The 19,008-nt window shown below is 42.8% G+C and overlaps 1 protein-coding gene across 2 annotated transcripts in view; it reads left to right on the top strand.

Annotated features, from left to right (window-relative positions):
* The window catches only part of PAX3 (paired box 3), a 97,908-nt gene extending 81,237 nt beyond the window's left edge, over positions 1 to 16,671 (top strand). For both annotated transcript variants that reach the window (XM_086719743.1, XM_086719742.1), the window contains exons 8-9: positions 14,395 to 14,641; positions 15,140 to 16,671. In XM_086719743.1, coding sequence (XP_086575869.1) covers positions 14,395 to 14,641; positions 15,140 to 15,174 — 282 coding nt within the window. In that variant the 3' untranslated portion in view covers positions 15,175 to 16,671. The remainder of the gene's footprint in view (positions 1 to 14,394; positions 14,642 to 15,139) is intronic.
* The last annotated feature ends 2,337 nt before the right edge of the window (positions 16,672 to 19,008 follow it).

The following is a 19,008-nucleotide window of genomic DNA, read 5'->3' as shown; positions in this document are numbered from 1 at the left end:
TCCTCTGAAGCTTGGAATCGGAGCCATTAGCCAAATGGTATTTCTTAAATGTCCTCAGTGCTTTTCTCAGGGAGGGTCTCAGCCTCATGAGGGACAGGTGTGAAGCAGTGACTCAGGAAGGTCACACTTGTCCAGCTGGCCAGATTTGAGCAGCAATGGACTGACACGCATCTGAACAAAATATCAGAATATTGACAAAAACTGTTAGGAACTTTGGGCATAGCCTTCCTCGAGTTGCTGAAAGGGTCTGTGCACCACCTAATCGTTGGCAAGTTTATCTTGTTCTGAGGAAATCAGTAACTATATCTGAGGAACACGGCCATTTTTCTTATGGAAAAACTGAGGCCAGTGCAACGCGGTCATCTAAATGACAGGGTGAGTTACCGGCGGACTTAAGAGCCAAATCTCTCTCTCTTCCAATTGTTATTCTTGTATAAACACAAAGTACACACATTTCGCTTGCTGAAGAAGCGTCATAGCCTAGCAAGTTTTCCATAGGCTCTGGCACTGATGATATTTGACCTGATTTCCCTGCAGGCGTGGCCAAAAGCTTCACAAATGGAGGGTTTGCCTTCATATTCCCCTAAAGACTGGATCTGTCAGGGGGACCTGAGGCAAGAGTCTCAGTGATGGGTGACAGAGGGGATAGGCTATGGCCCGAACCTTTTCTGCCGTCTCTGAATTGCATTTTGTTTGAACTACATAACGCCTTTAGGAGATGGGGCTTGTATCATGAATGACAAACAGCCCCGGAGAAGAAAACCGTTTGAGTCACTCTAGCGAGGGCTTTCCCCCGCCCCGCCCTGGTAGCAGCCTTCTTTCGAAAAGTTGTGTTCTCTTGGTGTGGGGACAATGCAGACAGAACGCAGGGAAATAGAGACCACGCGTTTCCCCCTGCAGACCCGGATGGCATGTTACCAGCACCTTGCTGCACATGCAGGAGAGAAAAAGGAATGTCGACTTGGAGTATGAAGTGCCGAGGAAATACTACCAGATGCTTAAGACATGAGACTAATTAACATTTGGCCCATGTTCTTCCAATTAACTTTCCTTTGCAAGAAACACTCCCCTCACTGCCCCCCCCCCCAGAACATACATAGCCAAACCCCAAAAACAAGGCCAATTAATTTCACAAACTTCTATCATTTCGTGCCCCACCCCCATCCCACGTCTACAGTCACCACAGTTTTTGGTCACAGCTTCTAATGATTTCTTGAGTAAAATACAGTATCGGTGGGGTTACATGGTTTCTAGAAAGCTCTCTCTCTCTCTTTTTTTTACTGTTATGTTGTATACAAAAATGGGCCAACTTGGCTGCATTTAGGGTTCATCAACCATTGCAAATGATTCTTCAAATGTTTTGGGTTTGGTAAAACCTAAAACACATTTTGCCAAGCACTTTTCCTCCTTAATTTTTCAAACTGTGTATTTTAGGGAAAATTTGATCCATATGGTTTTGATTCATTTACTCTTATATCATGGACCTTTTTTTTTTTCTTTTTTTTTCCTACGGAGCCATTTGATATCCAAGAAGCTTTCTGAGCCTTTCCTATGTTCATTTTAAGCATTTTCCTCCTTAAAAAAGAGGAAATCCTCTTTGCAACCTCAGAGGCCATAAATTTTTAGTGCTCTCTCGATTCAGCAATACTTAAAAATACATTTGGTATAAATCTGGATTATTATGAACACATTTTATGTGTAGAGCAGATGGGCAGATTTTCGTTTCTGGTTTATGGGTGAAACCAACAACAAAATAAGAAAATAGGCTTAAATTACAAAAAAAAAGTTTTGTGTTAAGCAACCTATAACTGTTATTAATAAATCCCCACGGTAAGAGCTATGCTCGGAGGCCTCATCTCAAATTTTCGTCCCGGTCTGGGATAAGATGTAACTGAGTAACCAGTACACCTGTCCTATTTCATGGATAATCTGCTGAGGAAAGAAAAAAAATTCTCCTGCAGACTCGTTGTGTACAAGGCTTAAAAATGCTCGAATGTTTGCTCGCCGCTCGTCACCTAAGGAACAAAGCACAGGTCTGCACGTCTCATCAAGGCTGTCGACCACTCATCTGTGAGGTCTGGTTGTATCCTCGCAGCTCGGAGGGGATGGGGCAGACCCAAGAAAGAGCCAATAGCTCCTCACAGTAATGAGATCGTGGTTAACGGCAGAGGACAACCAGGATCAACTTTTGTTCTTATTCGCATTTTACAAAAGAAAACCTTTAGCTCCGCCGCCCATCCAGTCGCTTTTAAAGAATAATATTAAAATTGAGATTATTAGTGTGTAATGTATGTAAATTGCATATTTGGTGGCAGCCGTGCCTGTTAGCGAGTGTCCTCATTTCATGCATATATGTATTAGACCGTCGTGGTTCCATTTCAAATTAGACTTCAATTGCTCAGCGCAGTTTCTTTTGACAAACATTTGTTAATCCCGAAACTTATTAGGGAGAAGCATTTGAGTGTTAATATGTGTACACAAAACTCAAGACTGCTTTTGATTTTGCTTGTCATTTTTTTTTTTTTTTCACCACGGTGTTCGCATTATCTCAGATTCCTTAGCTGCAAGGCCAGTTGATGGTTCTTTGTCCAGCGAAGGAATAAGGGCTAGCTTACCGCGGATCAGCTTGTTACGTGGATGAGGTGTAGTCATTAAGAACGGTTGCAAGGGGTGATTTTCTGTTTCACGCAAGGAGCAATCTTCTTCACTGTGGCGTGGTAATTCCTTGACCTTTTCTTGTGCCTCTGATCCATGGAAAAGCAGTACGATTCACCCTGGTGGCGGGGCCGGCTCCTGTTTCAGGAGAGGGATTTTTCTGGACGTTTTCGGGCGTACATGCAGAAGCCGCTTCATGCCAGGCCATTTGTTTTCGGTTGCAGGATCTGTGCCCTCCACCCTCTTTTATCATTGCAAAGAGCCAGCCCAGCAGCCCATGTCCCAAAGAGGCGCTTCCCTCTGTCTACACTTTCTAGAAAGTCACCTGTGGAGCAAAGAGGAGGGATTTTGATTAAAGAGATTGGTCCAAACAAAGCTCGGATGGACGGAGAGACAGACATGCCATGCAAAAGCAGCAGCCCTTCCGAGGCTCGAGTCTCATTGTTTCATTTCTGAAGCAGGCCGTGAGCTCAAATCCAAGGCTGCCAAAGCCTCCCGTGTTGAGGAAGGCTCCAGGATGTTTATGACCATAAATGAGCCCATTTCAGCCACACCAGGATCACTGTTGACCGTGTGCATGTTTCTGTTCCCCGCCTAGGTTTTCAGATGTTCTCCGTGGTGAAAACATCGTTGCTAATCCATCTGTTGAATTCAGTGCAGGCTGTAATTGACCTGGTGCCTTTGGTTTTTCTCCGAAGGCTGTGGTTGCTACCCTTACAGAATATGAGGAAAGCCCTGGTTTGTGTCAGCTCTGGCCACAGCCTCTTGAGTTAGTTACAGATTGGGAGAATTTTGAAAGAAACAGCTACTTGGCCAAAATCTCCTTTTGAAAGAAGGGCGGGAGCAGCATCAATGACTGAATCTTACATCATCTCACTGAAATGAGCCACAAGCAAACCTTTCTCCCTGAATTAAATTTTTTGTGTGTCTGCTGAGTTGATTTAAATAGAAACTCCATCAGCTGCTTTCTCCTGTACATTGCACAAATCAAACGCAACACGCCCATGGTTTTTAGGCCCATTCGGATTTTTTTAGCTGTGGGGGAGAAAAAAATTGTGTGTGGTTGCTGGGTCTATAACGAAGCTACTAGAATAAAAAGTTTTTCTTTGTCGTCGGTAAAACACAGGAAGACCGTGCTGGGTCCTAGTGTGAGGCCACTGGTCTGAATCAACCCTTTATATGTGGTTGGAATGCAACGTAAAGCTTTTAATTTATTACTGCATTTGCAAAATGGCAATATCTACAGAAATCTGAATACTTGCATATTTATTCAATTAGGGGCTGAATGTGTGCTTTGTAGTGCAGACGCAGAAGACTGGCTTTAGTCATTAGTTGTGTACTATTTTTTGTTTTCTTTTTTTTCTAAAGAAATCTGTTTTTGCGAAACAGTCTGGGTTTCATCAGAGGTGTGTATTTTTCAATGTACTGTATGATATTTAAAAATTACGCTTGACATTTAGCTGGAGTTTGGTAAACCAGAGTTGCTGAGATGAGCGACAGCACTGTTCCTGCTGATTGTCCCTATGAGAACGATGGGAGATTGTGAGACAGTGCATTTTGTAGACTCACAGCATAGTGTTTCCACCTGGAAAGGGGGTATTTCCTCCTGGTGAGAGAACCTCAACCCTGAACAATGAAGGAGGCAGGCGTTCTTGAAAGAAATATCTTTTTATCTTACAACAAAACAAAACAAAACAAAACTGATGTCTCATTTTGGACAGTTTGCATTAAAAAAATTTAACTGAACTTCTGATTTAAGAACGCTCCGTAGTGGTGAGCGTCTATTTATGTGTGACTCCACAGGAAAATTTCTAGTTCAGTGTCAGCCCGTCCATGACTCTCGCAGGCAGAATTTTTCTTTCAGCCTCTGTTGATGTACATCGGTGTGTTTGCACCTTGTTAAAGCACGTACCAGGCTGTATTACATAACAAAGCACCCATTCCCCCTTTTACTGTGAGCTTCTAGAGGAGTGGTGCTAGGTCATAATCATCTTTGAACACCCAGAAACCCAAACAGTGCCTCATAATCCAGGCTCATTCCCCATAGTGGGCTCCCTGAAACAGTGGTTTGGGGAAAAGGGATTCTGAGTCAACAATTTGATAAGTGTTATCTTTCAAAATCCCAGGGCCCATGAGACTACTAAAGGCTCTGACAAGGCTTGCAGTATGGAAGCACGTTTGTCTAATTCAGTGTTTTCTAATTCAACTGTGGAGCCCTTTTGTTGAGTATTAAACTACCAGGTTTTGTGGAACACTTCCTAGGAAGTGCTAAATGAGAGAAAACATGGGTGGAGATCTGCTCATGAGTTGTCCATTTCTAAAACGCCTCCCTTGGTTTTTTTCCGCAAGCGAATTTTCTTTCTGTTTAATGTCTGATGTTATCTTTTGCTTGGACACATTGTCCACACCATCCCCACCACCCGTATAATAATAACGTAGCATGCAAAAGAGTAATTTTAAGGAAGAAGCTATTAACTGCTTAATAATGTTTAGATAAGGCAGAGAAGGGTGTAAAGAGAGGCAAGAGAATTCTAGTGACTAGATTGCAGTGTGGATGTAACCCATTGATCTCAAGAAGGAGGCCTCAAGGTCAAAAGCAACTAGATCCCAAAACTGATCAGCTGTGTGTCTTCAGGCACGTTGCTTAAACTGTCTTCACTTCTGTTCCATCTTCTTGTTAAACTGGTACAGAAGTAAGGACTCCTTTTGTTGTCTGCTTAGAATGCAGTAATTGTCATGTGCCTGAGACAGGAGAGTCCCCAGAAATACAATGTACAACACTTAGTTTTGTTTGAGAGATTCAGATCACGGGGTGCCTGGGTGGCTCAGTCGGTTAAGCGTCTGACTCTTGATCTCAGCTCAGGTCCTGATCTTACCCTTTGTGAATTTGACCCCATGTCAGAGCTGTCAGTGCAGAGCCTGCTTGGGATTCTCTCTCGCCCTCTCTCTGCTCCTTCCCTGCTTGCTCTCTCTCTCAAAAATAGATAAACTTAAAAAAAATTTTTTTTTTAATGTTTTTATTTATTTTTGAGACAGAGAGAGACAGAGCATGAGCAGGGGACAGGCAGAGAGACAGGGAGACACAGAATCCGAAACAGGCTCCGGGCTCCGAGCTGTCAGCACAGAGCCCGACGCAGGGCTCGAACCCACGGACCACAAGATCATGACCTGAGCTGAAGTCGGACGCTCAACCGACTGAGCCACCCAGGCGCCCCTAGATAAACTTTTTTTAAAGAGAAATTCAGATCGCAAGAATGTAAGAACACTTACTCCAGCAAGAATAAGGGCCACGATCCGTCATTCCATGGGCCTTAGAGTGGGGAGGGGCAGGGTTATCCTAATGGTTCCTTTTCTCATTCTCATTTTGATTTATTGAAATACAATATTGACATGAACACGTTTTGAAAAATCTACGGTTCAGCTCCTATGGGACTGGAAAGATAAGCGAATCTGATGAACGCTATGCTTCTCTCTCATCAGTAGAAGATAAAGGTAGCTAAAATAACAGGTACAGTGGAAGGATCTTTGAAAGTAAGGGACAATCTGAGTAGTTGAGTTACTAATTGGGGAATAGTCTTTTAGTCAGTAAATTACAAAGACTCTCTTTAGTCAAGATCGGGAGGCGCAAGTTTAGTTTCTGTAGCTCAGAGAACCATGTAAGTAGTTTCACTGTGGGCCCCATAAGTTCCCAGCATCTATCAAGTTGCCTGTGCAATAGGAGACATAGCCACTGTCCAATTGATGATCGCAAAGTACACAAGCACATTTCAGGTGGATGAGCAACACAACATCTTTGTGTTGGCTCGGTGTCCCTGGAGTTGGGTAAGAAAGAGAATTAAGGTACATAGGATTTTAGCTTAGTGGGGTAGTAGCTTCTGGTTCTTGGAAGACTGTCTTCTCAGACGTCCCATATTGATGGCCTTGCTGCAAGTGTCCATGCATCTCGGAAATCCTGTGAAATAGGCAGGAACACATTTCTTAAAAGGTATATTCTTCGACGTTTGCAAGGCTGCCTTCTGCTTTCCCATGGTTAATAGAAATCGCCTTTCTGAGATCTACTCATTAAATTAGTATGACTTGGTCTTTTCAGTTGGCTCTTTTCTCTACCCTGAGAACATACCTTCTTTCACTTGAAGAGAAGGGTAGGGAAGCTTCTCTTCTGTAATTTTAGGCATTTAGTAGATGGAGCCTTAGGACTCCATCTTAGGACTTGGGCAGCCATAGAAATATTTGCCTACATCACACATGGTCTGGAAGGAAGAAGAGATTTCCTTGTTGAGATGGGCCACTGTTTTTCTCCCTTGGTAGGCTGGAATGTCTGTCCTCCATGTTGTTAGAGCACCGGGGGGAAGGGAAAATCTCGGGGGAAAGAGAATACAGTGTAGCCCAACATCCATGGTTTCAGAGGGGCAGAGTTGAAGCCCTTCTTTCTAAAAGCCAACGTGGACTTCAAGTTTATTATAAGTTTGTGTGTGTGTGTGTGTGTGTGTGTGTGTGTGTGAACCGTGTGCAGCAAGATTTGCATTTATGAATGGTTATGAAGGTGAATCAGCCCTCCAGTTCCTGGAATGCAGGTTTAGTTTATGGGCAATTAGAGATGAAGTTTTAATCCCTGAAGTATTGTGAGATACCCAAGTGTAGAGCTTTTCGCTTTCGTGATTTGGAATCCTAGATCCCAAAGGGTCAGTGAATATTTAGCAAACATGTCCTGAAGTGGTCATGAAATTAAACCCAGATATATGTTTGATTTTCTACAGTCATGTACTCAGGCAGGTTTTTGAAGCGGTGATGGGTTTGAGTACTTACCTTGGAGAGGACTGTGGTGGTGATGGGAAGAGTTAACAGCAGGTAATGCCATTCCTTCCAGAGAGAGTTTGAGACTCTCTGTGGTAAGTGATGAATGAGGGTATCTGACCCACATCTGTTTTCCATTAGAATGGAACATTGCCCTGACATCGTTAGGAGCATTTGTCAAGATTCCCTGGACAGAGCTTCTGTAAATTACATGCTGCAAATGTGTCAGGGTCAGATAAGAGGATATCATTAACTCCCTCAAGTTTACTCAGGGCTCTGTCAGTCCCTCTTAATATGCTAACAGCCAACGATTTTCCTTGAGCCGTTTTGTTATATTTTTCATTCATAGAAGAAAAAAAGTCTACGCTATACTCTCCCCCCCCCCAATATTGCACATGTTCTTTTCCCATAAATCATATTAATTGTAGACATGGTCACAAAGCATATTAAATGCAGGCATGCGTAAATGAATTAAAACATATGAGAATTTTATTATGACCCATGGTGGGTCTAACATAGTCAAATACCAACTGTTATTAACTGGCATACTTTTTCATTTAGGTGGAATAAGCGTTTTCTCAATGGGCTTTATTTTGTTGGTACTAGATGGACGTGCTCATCATTGGCCAGAAGTAAACACTGTATACGTGCATGTGTGTATGTGTGTGTGAATGCGCGTGCACATACACGTCGTTACCGCAAACCATTTCTGTGCTGAGTCTTTGCCTGGTTTTAAGTGTTAGTCGGCAGGGCCCAAAGAGTATTGCTATCAATTTAACAGCTTAGCTCTATTGAGAAATAGGTAGCCTGGAGAACTGATGAAACAAAAGTTATTCTGTGATTGGCCAGAGGGCTGGAGATGAAAGGGCACCTAGAACTTAGGGTTTATCCGAGACAACACTGTGCTCTTTTCAAAAAAATCTTAGAAATACGCGCAGCGTATGAACCACACTTGTCCGGCACTCATACTTTTGAATCATGCATTAAACATAGCTCCTTGCAAAATGCAAGCTAAGGATTAAAATTAAAAATAAGGATGTGGTAGCTGTTTTATAAGCACTGGTGTTCTATCTGGTTAGGTAAAGGTCGGCCATGCCCTTCCCATAACTGTGGGTGTGGGTGAGAAGGTCACCATACTTACCTTAAAGAAACTCTGCCCTCAGGCTACTTCCCTCTTACAGCTTTTTAACGGACAGGGCCAAAAATCTAATTATTTCGATACTAATCAACTGCAGGATAACTCCTAAGGCATTTGAATCTGAAGGCAATGTTCTGGTTCTCCCTTGTCCAAATTTAGGCTTTTTAAGCCTCAAAGGTACAGTCACTGAAATATAACCATCAGATGACTCCCAGAGCAGCCGTGTTAGCAAAACACACACACACACACACACACACACACACACACACACACACACACACACTCTTAAACGTTCGAGTATTTTTGTTTCATTTTGAAAATAAATTAGAGCCAAATTCAATATATATACAACCAGTATATAGAGTTTGGGAGGGGGGTAGAAGCTAAAAAAAAAAAAAACAAACTAAAAAAAACCCCTTTATAGCCTACATAGCTATATTTCACGACAGTTTTCTAAAATGTAAATAAATGTGCATCATTAAATGTGAAATCACAAGATTAGTTCGGCACAAACAAGAAAACAAAGACACGAACCAGGATTCCCACTAAGGAAAAAAGATGCACCGAGATATACACCATAATTTGCTAAATCATTTGAGATTTTTGATGAGCTCTGAGCCCTTTCAGCTGATGGCAAAAACCGTAACCCGCGAAGACAAATATTTTCCAGACACGTTGTTTTCAATGTAAATCTTCATTTGGCCCATAGTTTTTATCTTTTATATTTCATCTTACAATAGGAAAATTAATTCAAGAGAAAGATGTCGTGGAATAATTGTCGAGAGTTAGTTTTTCCTGAACCGTATAATCTTCCAATCAAGATATGAACACCCTGGTCGGAATTCTGAACCTGGAGAATGACTTTAAGGAGATCTTCAGAAAATTTCTCTGATCATTTGAATAACTGAGGAATCAGCATTAGCGTCGGCACATGATTCTAAGGCTTTGAATTTTTTTTTTTAAAAAGCTTATCCTTAAAACAATCTAGAAACAGTGTCTGGGAAGTGTTTTTGGACGTAACAGTTTAGAAATATACTTAATAGGCCTTTTCAGACTCCTCACCTGGGAGCTGTACTCAGACTCAAAGGAGTTGTATGTCCCAGGGGGACACGACAGCGATCTTGGTCATTGTATCTTCTGGGCTTCTGTGGCATTTAGTAAGAATGTGGTCAGTGTTCCGTAGACAGAACTGAATAGTTCCAAGTGCACTTATTTTCCTCTGAAATTGTTTGTGAAAACTGGGCAATTATTCTTCCCTTGACTCCAAATTAAAAAAAAAAAAAATTAGCAAAAATGCCAGTCCTGTAGTAGAAATAGCTCACTAATGGTTTATGAGGGGGGAACATACCCCACTTTGCAACAAATGGAGGTTTTATTTTAGGCTTCAAATGACAAATTGCTGTAGGAAAAACATGTATAAAAGAAATCGTGACAATATTCTTAGAAAGAAAATATGGCTAGAAGACATTCCATAGCCATATTGGGGGAGCTCTAAGAAGTTCGTTTACCAACTTCTTTGTGGAGCACAAAAAGAAATTTCCATAGCTTCTCTTGAACCACATGAAATACAAAATAGCTTTTAAAGAAATGTACATGAAAGTGTAATGGGACCCTTCCATAGAGATTTGAGGTTTTAAATTATGTTAGGGGAAAGTAATGCATGTTGCCTTGATATATTCACTATTTTACTTCCCGACACAGATATCCTCTTCAGTTTTCAAATGAGAAGTTATTTGAAAAGATGTACATTTCTCAGGTTTTCTCCATGTGAAACCCTGAAATCAATCATGTTAGTTTAGAATTATTTGTTAGTGTCCATTTTGGGCCAGTGCCTCTTGCCCATCCTTAAATAATTCTGGAGAAAGAAATGATGGCCATATGTGACCATCACAGTGGAAAGAACTGGTAGGAAATTGTATGTCTCTTAGGCTCTATCAGGGAAGACCAAAGTTGGGCTCTGGTCCTTTTAAGTGTTTCACATTGGCCACTACAAGTCCTGGACTGCTGAGCGAAGGGCTCTTGCTCAAGCAGAAGCTGTCACTTGCTTTCTGTGTGTGACATTGGCAATGCTGATAGGAAGACCCAGCGCGGATTCCTTCCTGTTCCATTTACGCAGCAGCCATCCCTCCTGACCGGGTCATGCTCTGCAACATCTTAAGGACGCTGTGCCTGGAACCTTAAGGAACTATCTTTCCAATGGCCCTGGAAAACGGCTCTGGCAGATACGGCTGGATCTTCTCCATCCTCCTGCAGATACACTTCTAGGTCTTAGATTTAAGTCTTGTCCTAAAGTATTTCATAAATTCAGAACTGCAAAAAGTTTCTCCCTGAACAACGTAAGCTGAATTTTGCTTACAGGAAGGACTCATTTCTTCTCTTTTCGGATCTTCAAGGTTTTCTCCAATGGACAACATTATTACCGCTTTCAAAGTTATGCAGACTAAGAAATATATGGCAGAGGGTGAAAAAAAAGTTTATCACAAAAATGTACAGGATACCTCATGGGCAAGTGTGCATGTTTTGAATAACATTTCGTTCTCACTCCTCAACCTTCATTGTGTATAGAGTACTCCTTTTCTCCTTTGAAGTGACATAATATTAACTATTTATTAATATTAATATGTTATAATTACATAACATAATTATAATATAACATAATTATAATATACTAATATTATATATTTTATAATATACTAATATATAATATATATTATATTTGTAATTGTAATAATATAATATCATAACATAATATTAACTACAGGTAAGTATTTTCACAAGGGATGCTATTTTAGTTTAAAACGTATTTCCTTTTTACCCAGTGCCATTGGCCATTTTTCTTCTCTGGATTCATGTAATTACCAAACGGCTTTTTCTAAGTACTTGTTTTTACTCAGCACAGTTTATTTGCAGTAAAGTATTTGTGCCCTGTGTATTTAACCCCCTTTCACTGAAATAGTTACATTTTTCATATCGTTATTTTCCCTATCCAGATACCCATGATTTGAAGGGATGTGCTTGGCACTGAAAGACTTCCGTTTTAGATCCTTTTCTTCTAAGAGACATGAATGGATAATTTGGGCTGAAACAAAATACTTAATAAACTAGACTGTCAATAGCATTTTTATGAATGTTCCAAACATATACTGTAAAATCATCTACACCAACTCAAAGGCAAAAAAAGAAAAAAAAACCCATGCAGGTGGAAGAACATTCAGGAAATAACTCAAATGCATTCTGGGTTATGTTCACAGTTTTTAGAAGGAGAAAATGAAGCAATCAACTGACCGTAAACGGCGTCGGGTAGGGCCCATGAGAACCCCATGTTCTAGAGACCTCTGTCGTACTGCAGCTCTGAATCCGACTGATTCTTTATTTTGTGACTTTCGTTTTCTCCAAATGCCCAGTAAAATAAAACTATCCTCTGTCACATGATTATTTTTTAAAATATATGTAGTTTTTAAAGCTTTTTAAAAAGCTATTCTGCTACATAACTCAAGGAAATTTAGAGCCCCTGGAACATCTTTAAAAATTTGGGTATTGCTGTGTCCCTTTCTGCACACTGGCCCCCCTTTCTCACATGCTCACACACACAAGTCAAATGAAAGGCAGACAAGGAAACAGAGAATAGCTCTTAAGGGAAAAGGTGAGGGAAATCGGTGATTTGTTAAAATACAGGAAGAAAGGGTAATCCATAGAAGGTGGTAAGCAGACCCCCCCTTTTGTCTCATGGGGCTAATTGAAGATAGATCTGTTTAAAGCTGCATTTCAAGAAGATTTTGTTTGGCTATGAGGATTATGCAGACCTCTCCCAAAGGGGATTGTGGCATCCTCGGTTTTGAAATCTAATTTAGGGCCTTTTCTGGGATGCAAGAGTAGTCCCTTGCTGGAGCTCCTACATCCAGGATTTTGTGGTCTGAATTACCTCGGGGGACAGCACGAGGCCAGAGATGGGGCTTGGGGTTCATTGCTACTCTCTCCTCCTGCCCTTATTTGTACTTTTAATTTCTTCCTCAGATACAACAGGAATATTTTTTAAATAATTTTTTAAAGCGTTTTTATTTATTTGAGAGAGAGAGAGAGAGAGAGAGAGAGAGAGAGAGCGCGAGCATGAGCAGGGGAGGGGCAGAGAGAGGGAGACAGAATCTGAAGCAGGATCCAGGCTCTCAGCAGAGCACAGAGCCCGATGAGGGGCTCGAACTCATGAACAGCGAGATCATGACCTGGGCTGAGGTCAGATGCTCAACTGACTGAACCACCCGGGCGCCCTGACACAACAGGACTATAATGGCATTGCCTGCAGTTGTGGGCTCCTACACTAAAATACTTGGGAAACAGGTAATATTTTGGGGGGGGCTCTACACACAGTACCGGATTTCTTCTGCAACTGCTTCTTGACCCCGGCTGCTAGATCAGAGCAGCCGAGAAAAATCCCTCCCTCTCTCGGGTGGCAGTTTTCCAGCTGCCAAATTAATTAGCCACTTAACTTCCATCACGAGGGGCTGTAAGGGTCAGCGAGCTTGAGTTTGCGAAACGCTCCCCCATGCGCATCTGAAAGTCATTCTGTTACCACAAGGTGGTTTTTCTTTCTTTTCTTTTCTTTTTAAACTTCTCTTGCTCTCCAGGGTTATTAACAACACCGAATGGACTTTTTTTTTTTTTTCAACGTTTTATTTATTTTGGGGACAGAGAGAGACAGAGCATGAACGGGGGAGGGGCAGAGAGAGAGGGAGACACAGAATCGGAAACAGGCTCCAGGCTCTGAGCCATCAGCCCAGAGCCCGACGCGGGGCTCGAACTCACGGACCGCGAGATCGTGACCTGGCTGAAGTCGGACGCTTAACCGACTGCGCCACCCAGGCGCCCCCCGAATGGACTTTTTAGAACATGTTTGCATTTCCACCTTTTCTTTCCTTTTAACACTTCTTATATATGAAATGTTTAGAGAAGAAGTGAAAAGGCAGGTAATGGAGGCAGTTGGTTACTACTCCCTTTCTTCGTTCCATTCATCCTTCCTTCGCTGCCTCCCTCCTTCCCTGCCTCCCTCCTTCCCTGCCTCCCTCCTTCCCTCAGTACCTAATATGTGACAAGTACCAAGTTAGGTTCTAGGACTATAAAGGTAAGTAGGTTATTAGCCTCAAAACTCTCATAATTCAAAGTAGGTGAGCAAAGTCATGATCGCGCAGTGGGAGGGATGAATAAAACGCTTGGGAACATCGGGGAGAGAGTAATTATTTCTAATTACTGAAAGATGGCCGCGTTAGGGAGAGGAACCTTCTGGAGAGGGAACGCTATGAAAGTAGACCTAGACATCTGCAAATACACAAGGAGGATTTCATTTGACTCCACCGAGCTTTTTAAAAAACATAAGCAAACGTGTGTTTAAAAATCACATGTGAAACTTCCAGATGTAATCTATGATTAGCCAGTGCTCTACATGAACAGATATAATGTCTCCCTCTGTCCTTCTGTCCCTCCTTCCTTTCCCCTTCTTTGAAATTCTAGTCCGATTTTATCACGAGAGGCATGGTGAGTCTCTCTTTCCACCTCTTTTTCTTTTCCCTCCCCGCTCCCCCTACACCTTCCTCCCCCCCCTTCCTTTTTTCTGAAACTGCAGTCAGATGTTATCACTGCGCATGAGGCAGTGTCCACGCCCCTTTGCCTTGCAGTCATTGTCTTCTGGAAGGCCCTATAACAGCAGATTTCCGAAGAAATAAAAAGGGGACCTTTCCGGTGATGCTTTCAGCTTTCGGCTCTGATCTGGTCTGCCCTGCATTCTTACTTCCTCCCAATCTGCCTGTCTACTTTAGGTAATGGGACTCCTGACCAACCACGGTGGTGTGCCCCATCAGCCCCAGACCGATTATGCTCTCTCCCCTCTCACCGGGGGCCTGGAACCTACCACCACGGTGTCGGCCAGCTGCAGTCAGAGACTAGACCATATGAAGAGCTTGGACAGTCTGCCAACGTCTCAGTCCTACTGTCCACCCACCTACAGCACCACGGGCTACAGTATGGACCCTGTCACCGGCTACCAATATGGGCAGTATGGACAAAGTAAGCCTTGGTCTTTCTGGGGGGGAATTCCTCCTGAAAGGGCGAAAAGTCCCCACCCTTCCTTAAGAAAGAGGGGGGGAGCAGAGGCACCATTAGGCCTTACATCCCAGTATCAATGTTGTGGCAAAGCCAGCCGATTGTCCCGGCAAGGGCTCCCTTGTCTAATTATTTTCTTAACTGATGTCAACAACATCTTGCGGTTATTAATTGCTGAGATGTGAAACCTGATTGCCACTAGGTAAAACACGAGGGTTGGCCAAAATGAAATAACCCCTGGCATTAGAAACACATGTTCTTAATGAGGTCAGCTCAAGGATCACATGGGGTATAATCCCAAGGACACAGACTTGTGTCAAACTTGTCCCGGGAATAAAAATATTGGTCTCCATCCTTTGATACCAGGGTATGAAATATGACATCGTCAGCCTGTAGCTGATTTTGCCTCTTGCTGTGAATTGTCCCAACGTGACCTAAAGAGCTGTGTGTGTTTCCTTGCAGGTGCCTTTCATTATCTCAAGCCTGATATCGCGTAAGTGAACTGTCCACTTGGAGCTTGAACTGGCCTTGTTTCGGTCTCCCCAGCCTACACATGAAGAATCTCCTCAGAAAACAAAAACAGCTTTTTGGGGGGCAGTCTCGACAGGAGACCAAGAAGAGTGGTTTTTTTCTTTTTTTCCCCCCTCCGGTAGTTGGTCTCAAATTCTTTTGAACATGTTGGACAAACGCGATGGAAGAAAGGAAGGCCTGGAACCGTAAAAAGACAAACACAACATTTGAAGGCAATGATTTAACATGGCTACATATCAAATACCCCAACTCTTACGTGCTGATGATCAAGGAGCTAAAACATTCCATTTGTGTGTGCGTGTGTGTGTGTGTGTGTGTGTGAGATTTATCTGGACTGGTTCAGGCAAGCAGAATGTTTCTAAAGTAAAGTCAGAAAGTACTCTAAAGTATGACATGTTTGATGTTTCAATGCTGACACTTCTACGATCTTAAAACTGCTCACGTAACGAAGCAGGAACGGAGGAATCCTTGACCTTTACACACTGGAAATCGATATAAAAATAAGTGGCACCATTTTTAGGAAGCTAGACTAGATGTAAAGGACCTCCCAAATAAATTATTTGTGATCTCACCCTCCTTTGTAACCCAGTTGTCAATAAATAATGTCCCGGGCGGGCAGCCTTGCTGACAGGATATGGGATAACAGGAAGAAAAGCTTGTTTTCTTTCTCGGTGTGGGGAGAGGTATGTGACATCTTCCCAGTTCGTTTTCATTTGGAAGCCAACCTGGCCAACCTGGGGGGAGGGCGTGGTGGAGAAGAAGTGACGTGCGTTCCCACAGCTGCTTATCGGTGTGCAATACTGTGTACCTCACGGATGCTCTGGCAGTGGCCAGGGCCGTAGAAACAGAATCAGAACTCTATTTTTGCAGGTGCTTTATTTTCGCAGCCCATGATTCATTGCGGTAGAATGCATGATGTTCGCCATTTAATGGACAACCAACACCCGGCTTGCTCCTTTTGACTAGAGACCATGTTCGAGAATAATGCTTTTAACATGACGACGTTTACATTCTTCTCTTTTCTATGAAAGGCAGGGCAAGAACAGAAATGTCCACGTGGCTCTCATGTACTTTTAAATTATACAAGGATACCCAACATTAAAAGACCAGAGGAACTGAGGTTTACATACGTTTGTGTGGTGACATTTTAGAATGTCAATAAATTTGTTTTTCGAGATGTTATGAGGAACGAGAAGGTGGAAGGCAGTGTTATTTATTTCTTTCTATTCTTGGAACCATGAGCGAGGTAGGCACAGATACATTCCCTTTAGAGTTAAGGATGATGATGTAGTCGGTTAGTGAGATTAGGCGTAGTTCCAGAGTAGTTCATACGTTGGTCCTAGAAGGCGATGGGCTTTGTGTCACAGCCTCAACCAACAACGATGTGTTGTAAAAATGTCTTTCATGTAAAAAGTGCAGTAAATATTTACTATTTATAATGAATAAACAGTTATGAAAACTTGCCCAATACTGCTTTTTTGGGGAATTGGTGACTGTAGGGTTAATAAAAATGCGGGTATGGGAAGTCCACACAACACACACTTCACTGACAACGGTGACTTTTGGATTAGACTATACCATGGACAGATAGGGTCACATACCTGACAATTGTATTGTCTTGAACAAGCTTGGTTGAGCACACTTTTTAAATGACGGAAGGTTTCTTTTTTTTTTTTTTTAATGTTTATTTATTTATTTTGAGAGAGAGGGAGAGGGAGAATCCCAAGCAGGCTTCTTGCTGTCAGTGCAGAGCCCAATACGGGGCTCGAGCTCATGACGCATGAGATCGTGATCTGAGTGGAGATCAAGAGTTGGATGCATAACCTCCTGAGCCCCCCAGGCACCCCTGAAGGTTTTAGTTTTGTATATGTGGTGTTTAAGTAGACCCCTTTGCCCTCTTTTCTCTCTCTGTGGTTCTCCAAGCGATCGAATTCCTCAACTACCACTTGGGAGTGTGTCTTCCTCCAGACTACATTCTCTGTCTTCATCTTCAGTGGTCACCTGCTGAAATTTTTATTGAGAGCTTTCATATTGTGTCATTTATTTTATTTTAGAAGTTGTCTTCACTCTTCATGAAAAACCTTACTGCCTACTTCATTCACTCTTCTGTCTTCCTTCATCCCCGCCCCCCGCCTTCCGAGAGAGAGAGAGAGAGAGAGAGAGAGAGAGACAGAGAGAAAGAGATTTCTAAGCAGGTTCCATGCTGTCAGTACAGAGCCTGATGTGGGGCTCGATCTCACAAACTGTGAGATTATGACCTGAGCCCAAATCAAGAGTTGGATGCTCAACCACCTGAGCCACCCAGGTGCCCCATGGGCACTGTTAGTATTGAGTAAATGGGTCATAATACCCTTGGAGACTCTTACTTCCATTAATCTATTTATTCCTCCCAATACCTTATATGAGGCAGGCATCATTAGCATTACTCTTTCACAGTTGCGGAAACTGAGGCATAAGGCACTTTTGTGAGATCCTCCAGTGGCAGAGCTGGGATTTGATTCCAGGCACACTGCTTCCAGAGCCTGTGAGCTTAAAGTCACTCTTCTGGCTCCTCAAGTCCAGTGTGAGAGAAAGTTCTAGAAAAATCTAAAGGAGTGCCATCTAATTCCATAAGCAGCTAGCCACGTATGACTGTTTACACTTATAATAGAAGGAAATAAAACTAAAAAGTCCCTCAGTTGCACTAGCTACGTCCCGAGTGTACAATAGCCACATGTAGGCAGAAGCCACTATATCAGGCAGTGTAGACATGGAACATTTCCATCATTGCAGAAGGTTCTGTTGGTCAGCTCTGATCTAAGGCATGTCTTTTTAATTTTATTTATTTATTTTTTTAACTTTTTTTTTAATTTATTTTTGAGACAGAGAGAGACAGAGCATGAATGGGGGAGGGGCAGAGAGAGAGGGAGACACAGAATCTGAAACAGGCTCCAGGCTCTGAGCGGTCAGCCCAGAGCCCGACGTGGGGCTCGAACCCACGGACCGCGAGATCGTGACCTGAGCTGAAGTTGGACGCTTAACCTACTGAGCCACCCAGGCACCCCAAGGCATGTCTTTTTAAAACCCCCAGGAGTTGAAGTGCAGGAGGTAAAACTTCCAAATTCTTTAAATGTGTCAGGTGTTCTTAGCTCACTTGTTTCCAGTCAAGTATGTTGCTCTTTTTTTTTGACAGTTATCTTTTCCAGGGGCACCTGGGTGGCTCAGTCAGCTGAGCATCTGACCCTTGATTTTGGCTCAGGTCATGATCTCAGGGTTTGTGAGAGCTGCGCTGATGGCTTGGAGCCTGCTTAGGATTCTCTCTCTCTCTCTCTCTCTCTCTGTGCCCCTCCCCCACTTGCCTACACATTCTCTCCCTCTCGCTCTCTCAAAAAAATAAACCTTAGAAAGAAAGAGACAATGATCTACTGCAAAAAAAATTTTTTTAAATGTTTATTTATTAAAAAAAAATTTTTAATGTTTATTTATTTTTGAGACAGAGAAAGAGCATGAACGAGGGAGGGTCAGAGAAAGGGAGACACAGAATCCAAAGCAGGCTCCAGGCTCCCAGCTGTCAGCACAGAGCCCGACGCGGGGCTCGAACTCACGCACTGTGAGATCACGGCCTGAGCCGAAGTCGGATGCTTAACGGACTGAGCCACCCAGGCGCCCCTATTTATTTTTGAGAGAGAGAGAGAGCAGGGGAGGGGCAGAGAGAGGGGGAGACAGAGAATCCCAAGCAGGCTCCTCACCGTCAGCGCAGAGCCCCATGCGGAGCTCGAACTCACGAATCGTGAGACCATGACCTGAGCCGGAACCAAGAG

The sequence above is a fragment of the Puma concolor genome, chromosome C1, assembly GCF_028749965.1.
Source record: "Puma concolor isolate L17-30 chromosome C1, mPumCon1.1.hap2, whole genome shotgun sequence".
NCBI lineage: Eukaryota > Metazoa > Chordata > Mammalia > Carnivora > Felidae > Puma > Puma concolor.
This window is presented reverse-complemented; position numbering and strand designations above follow the sequence as displayed.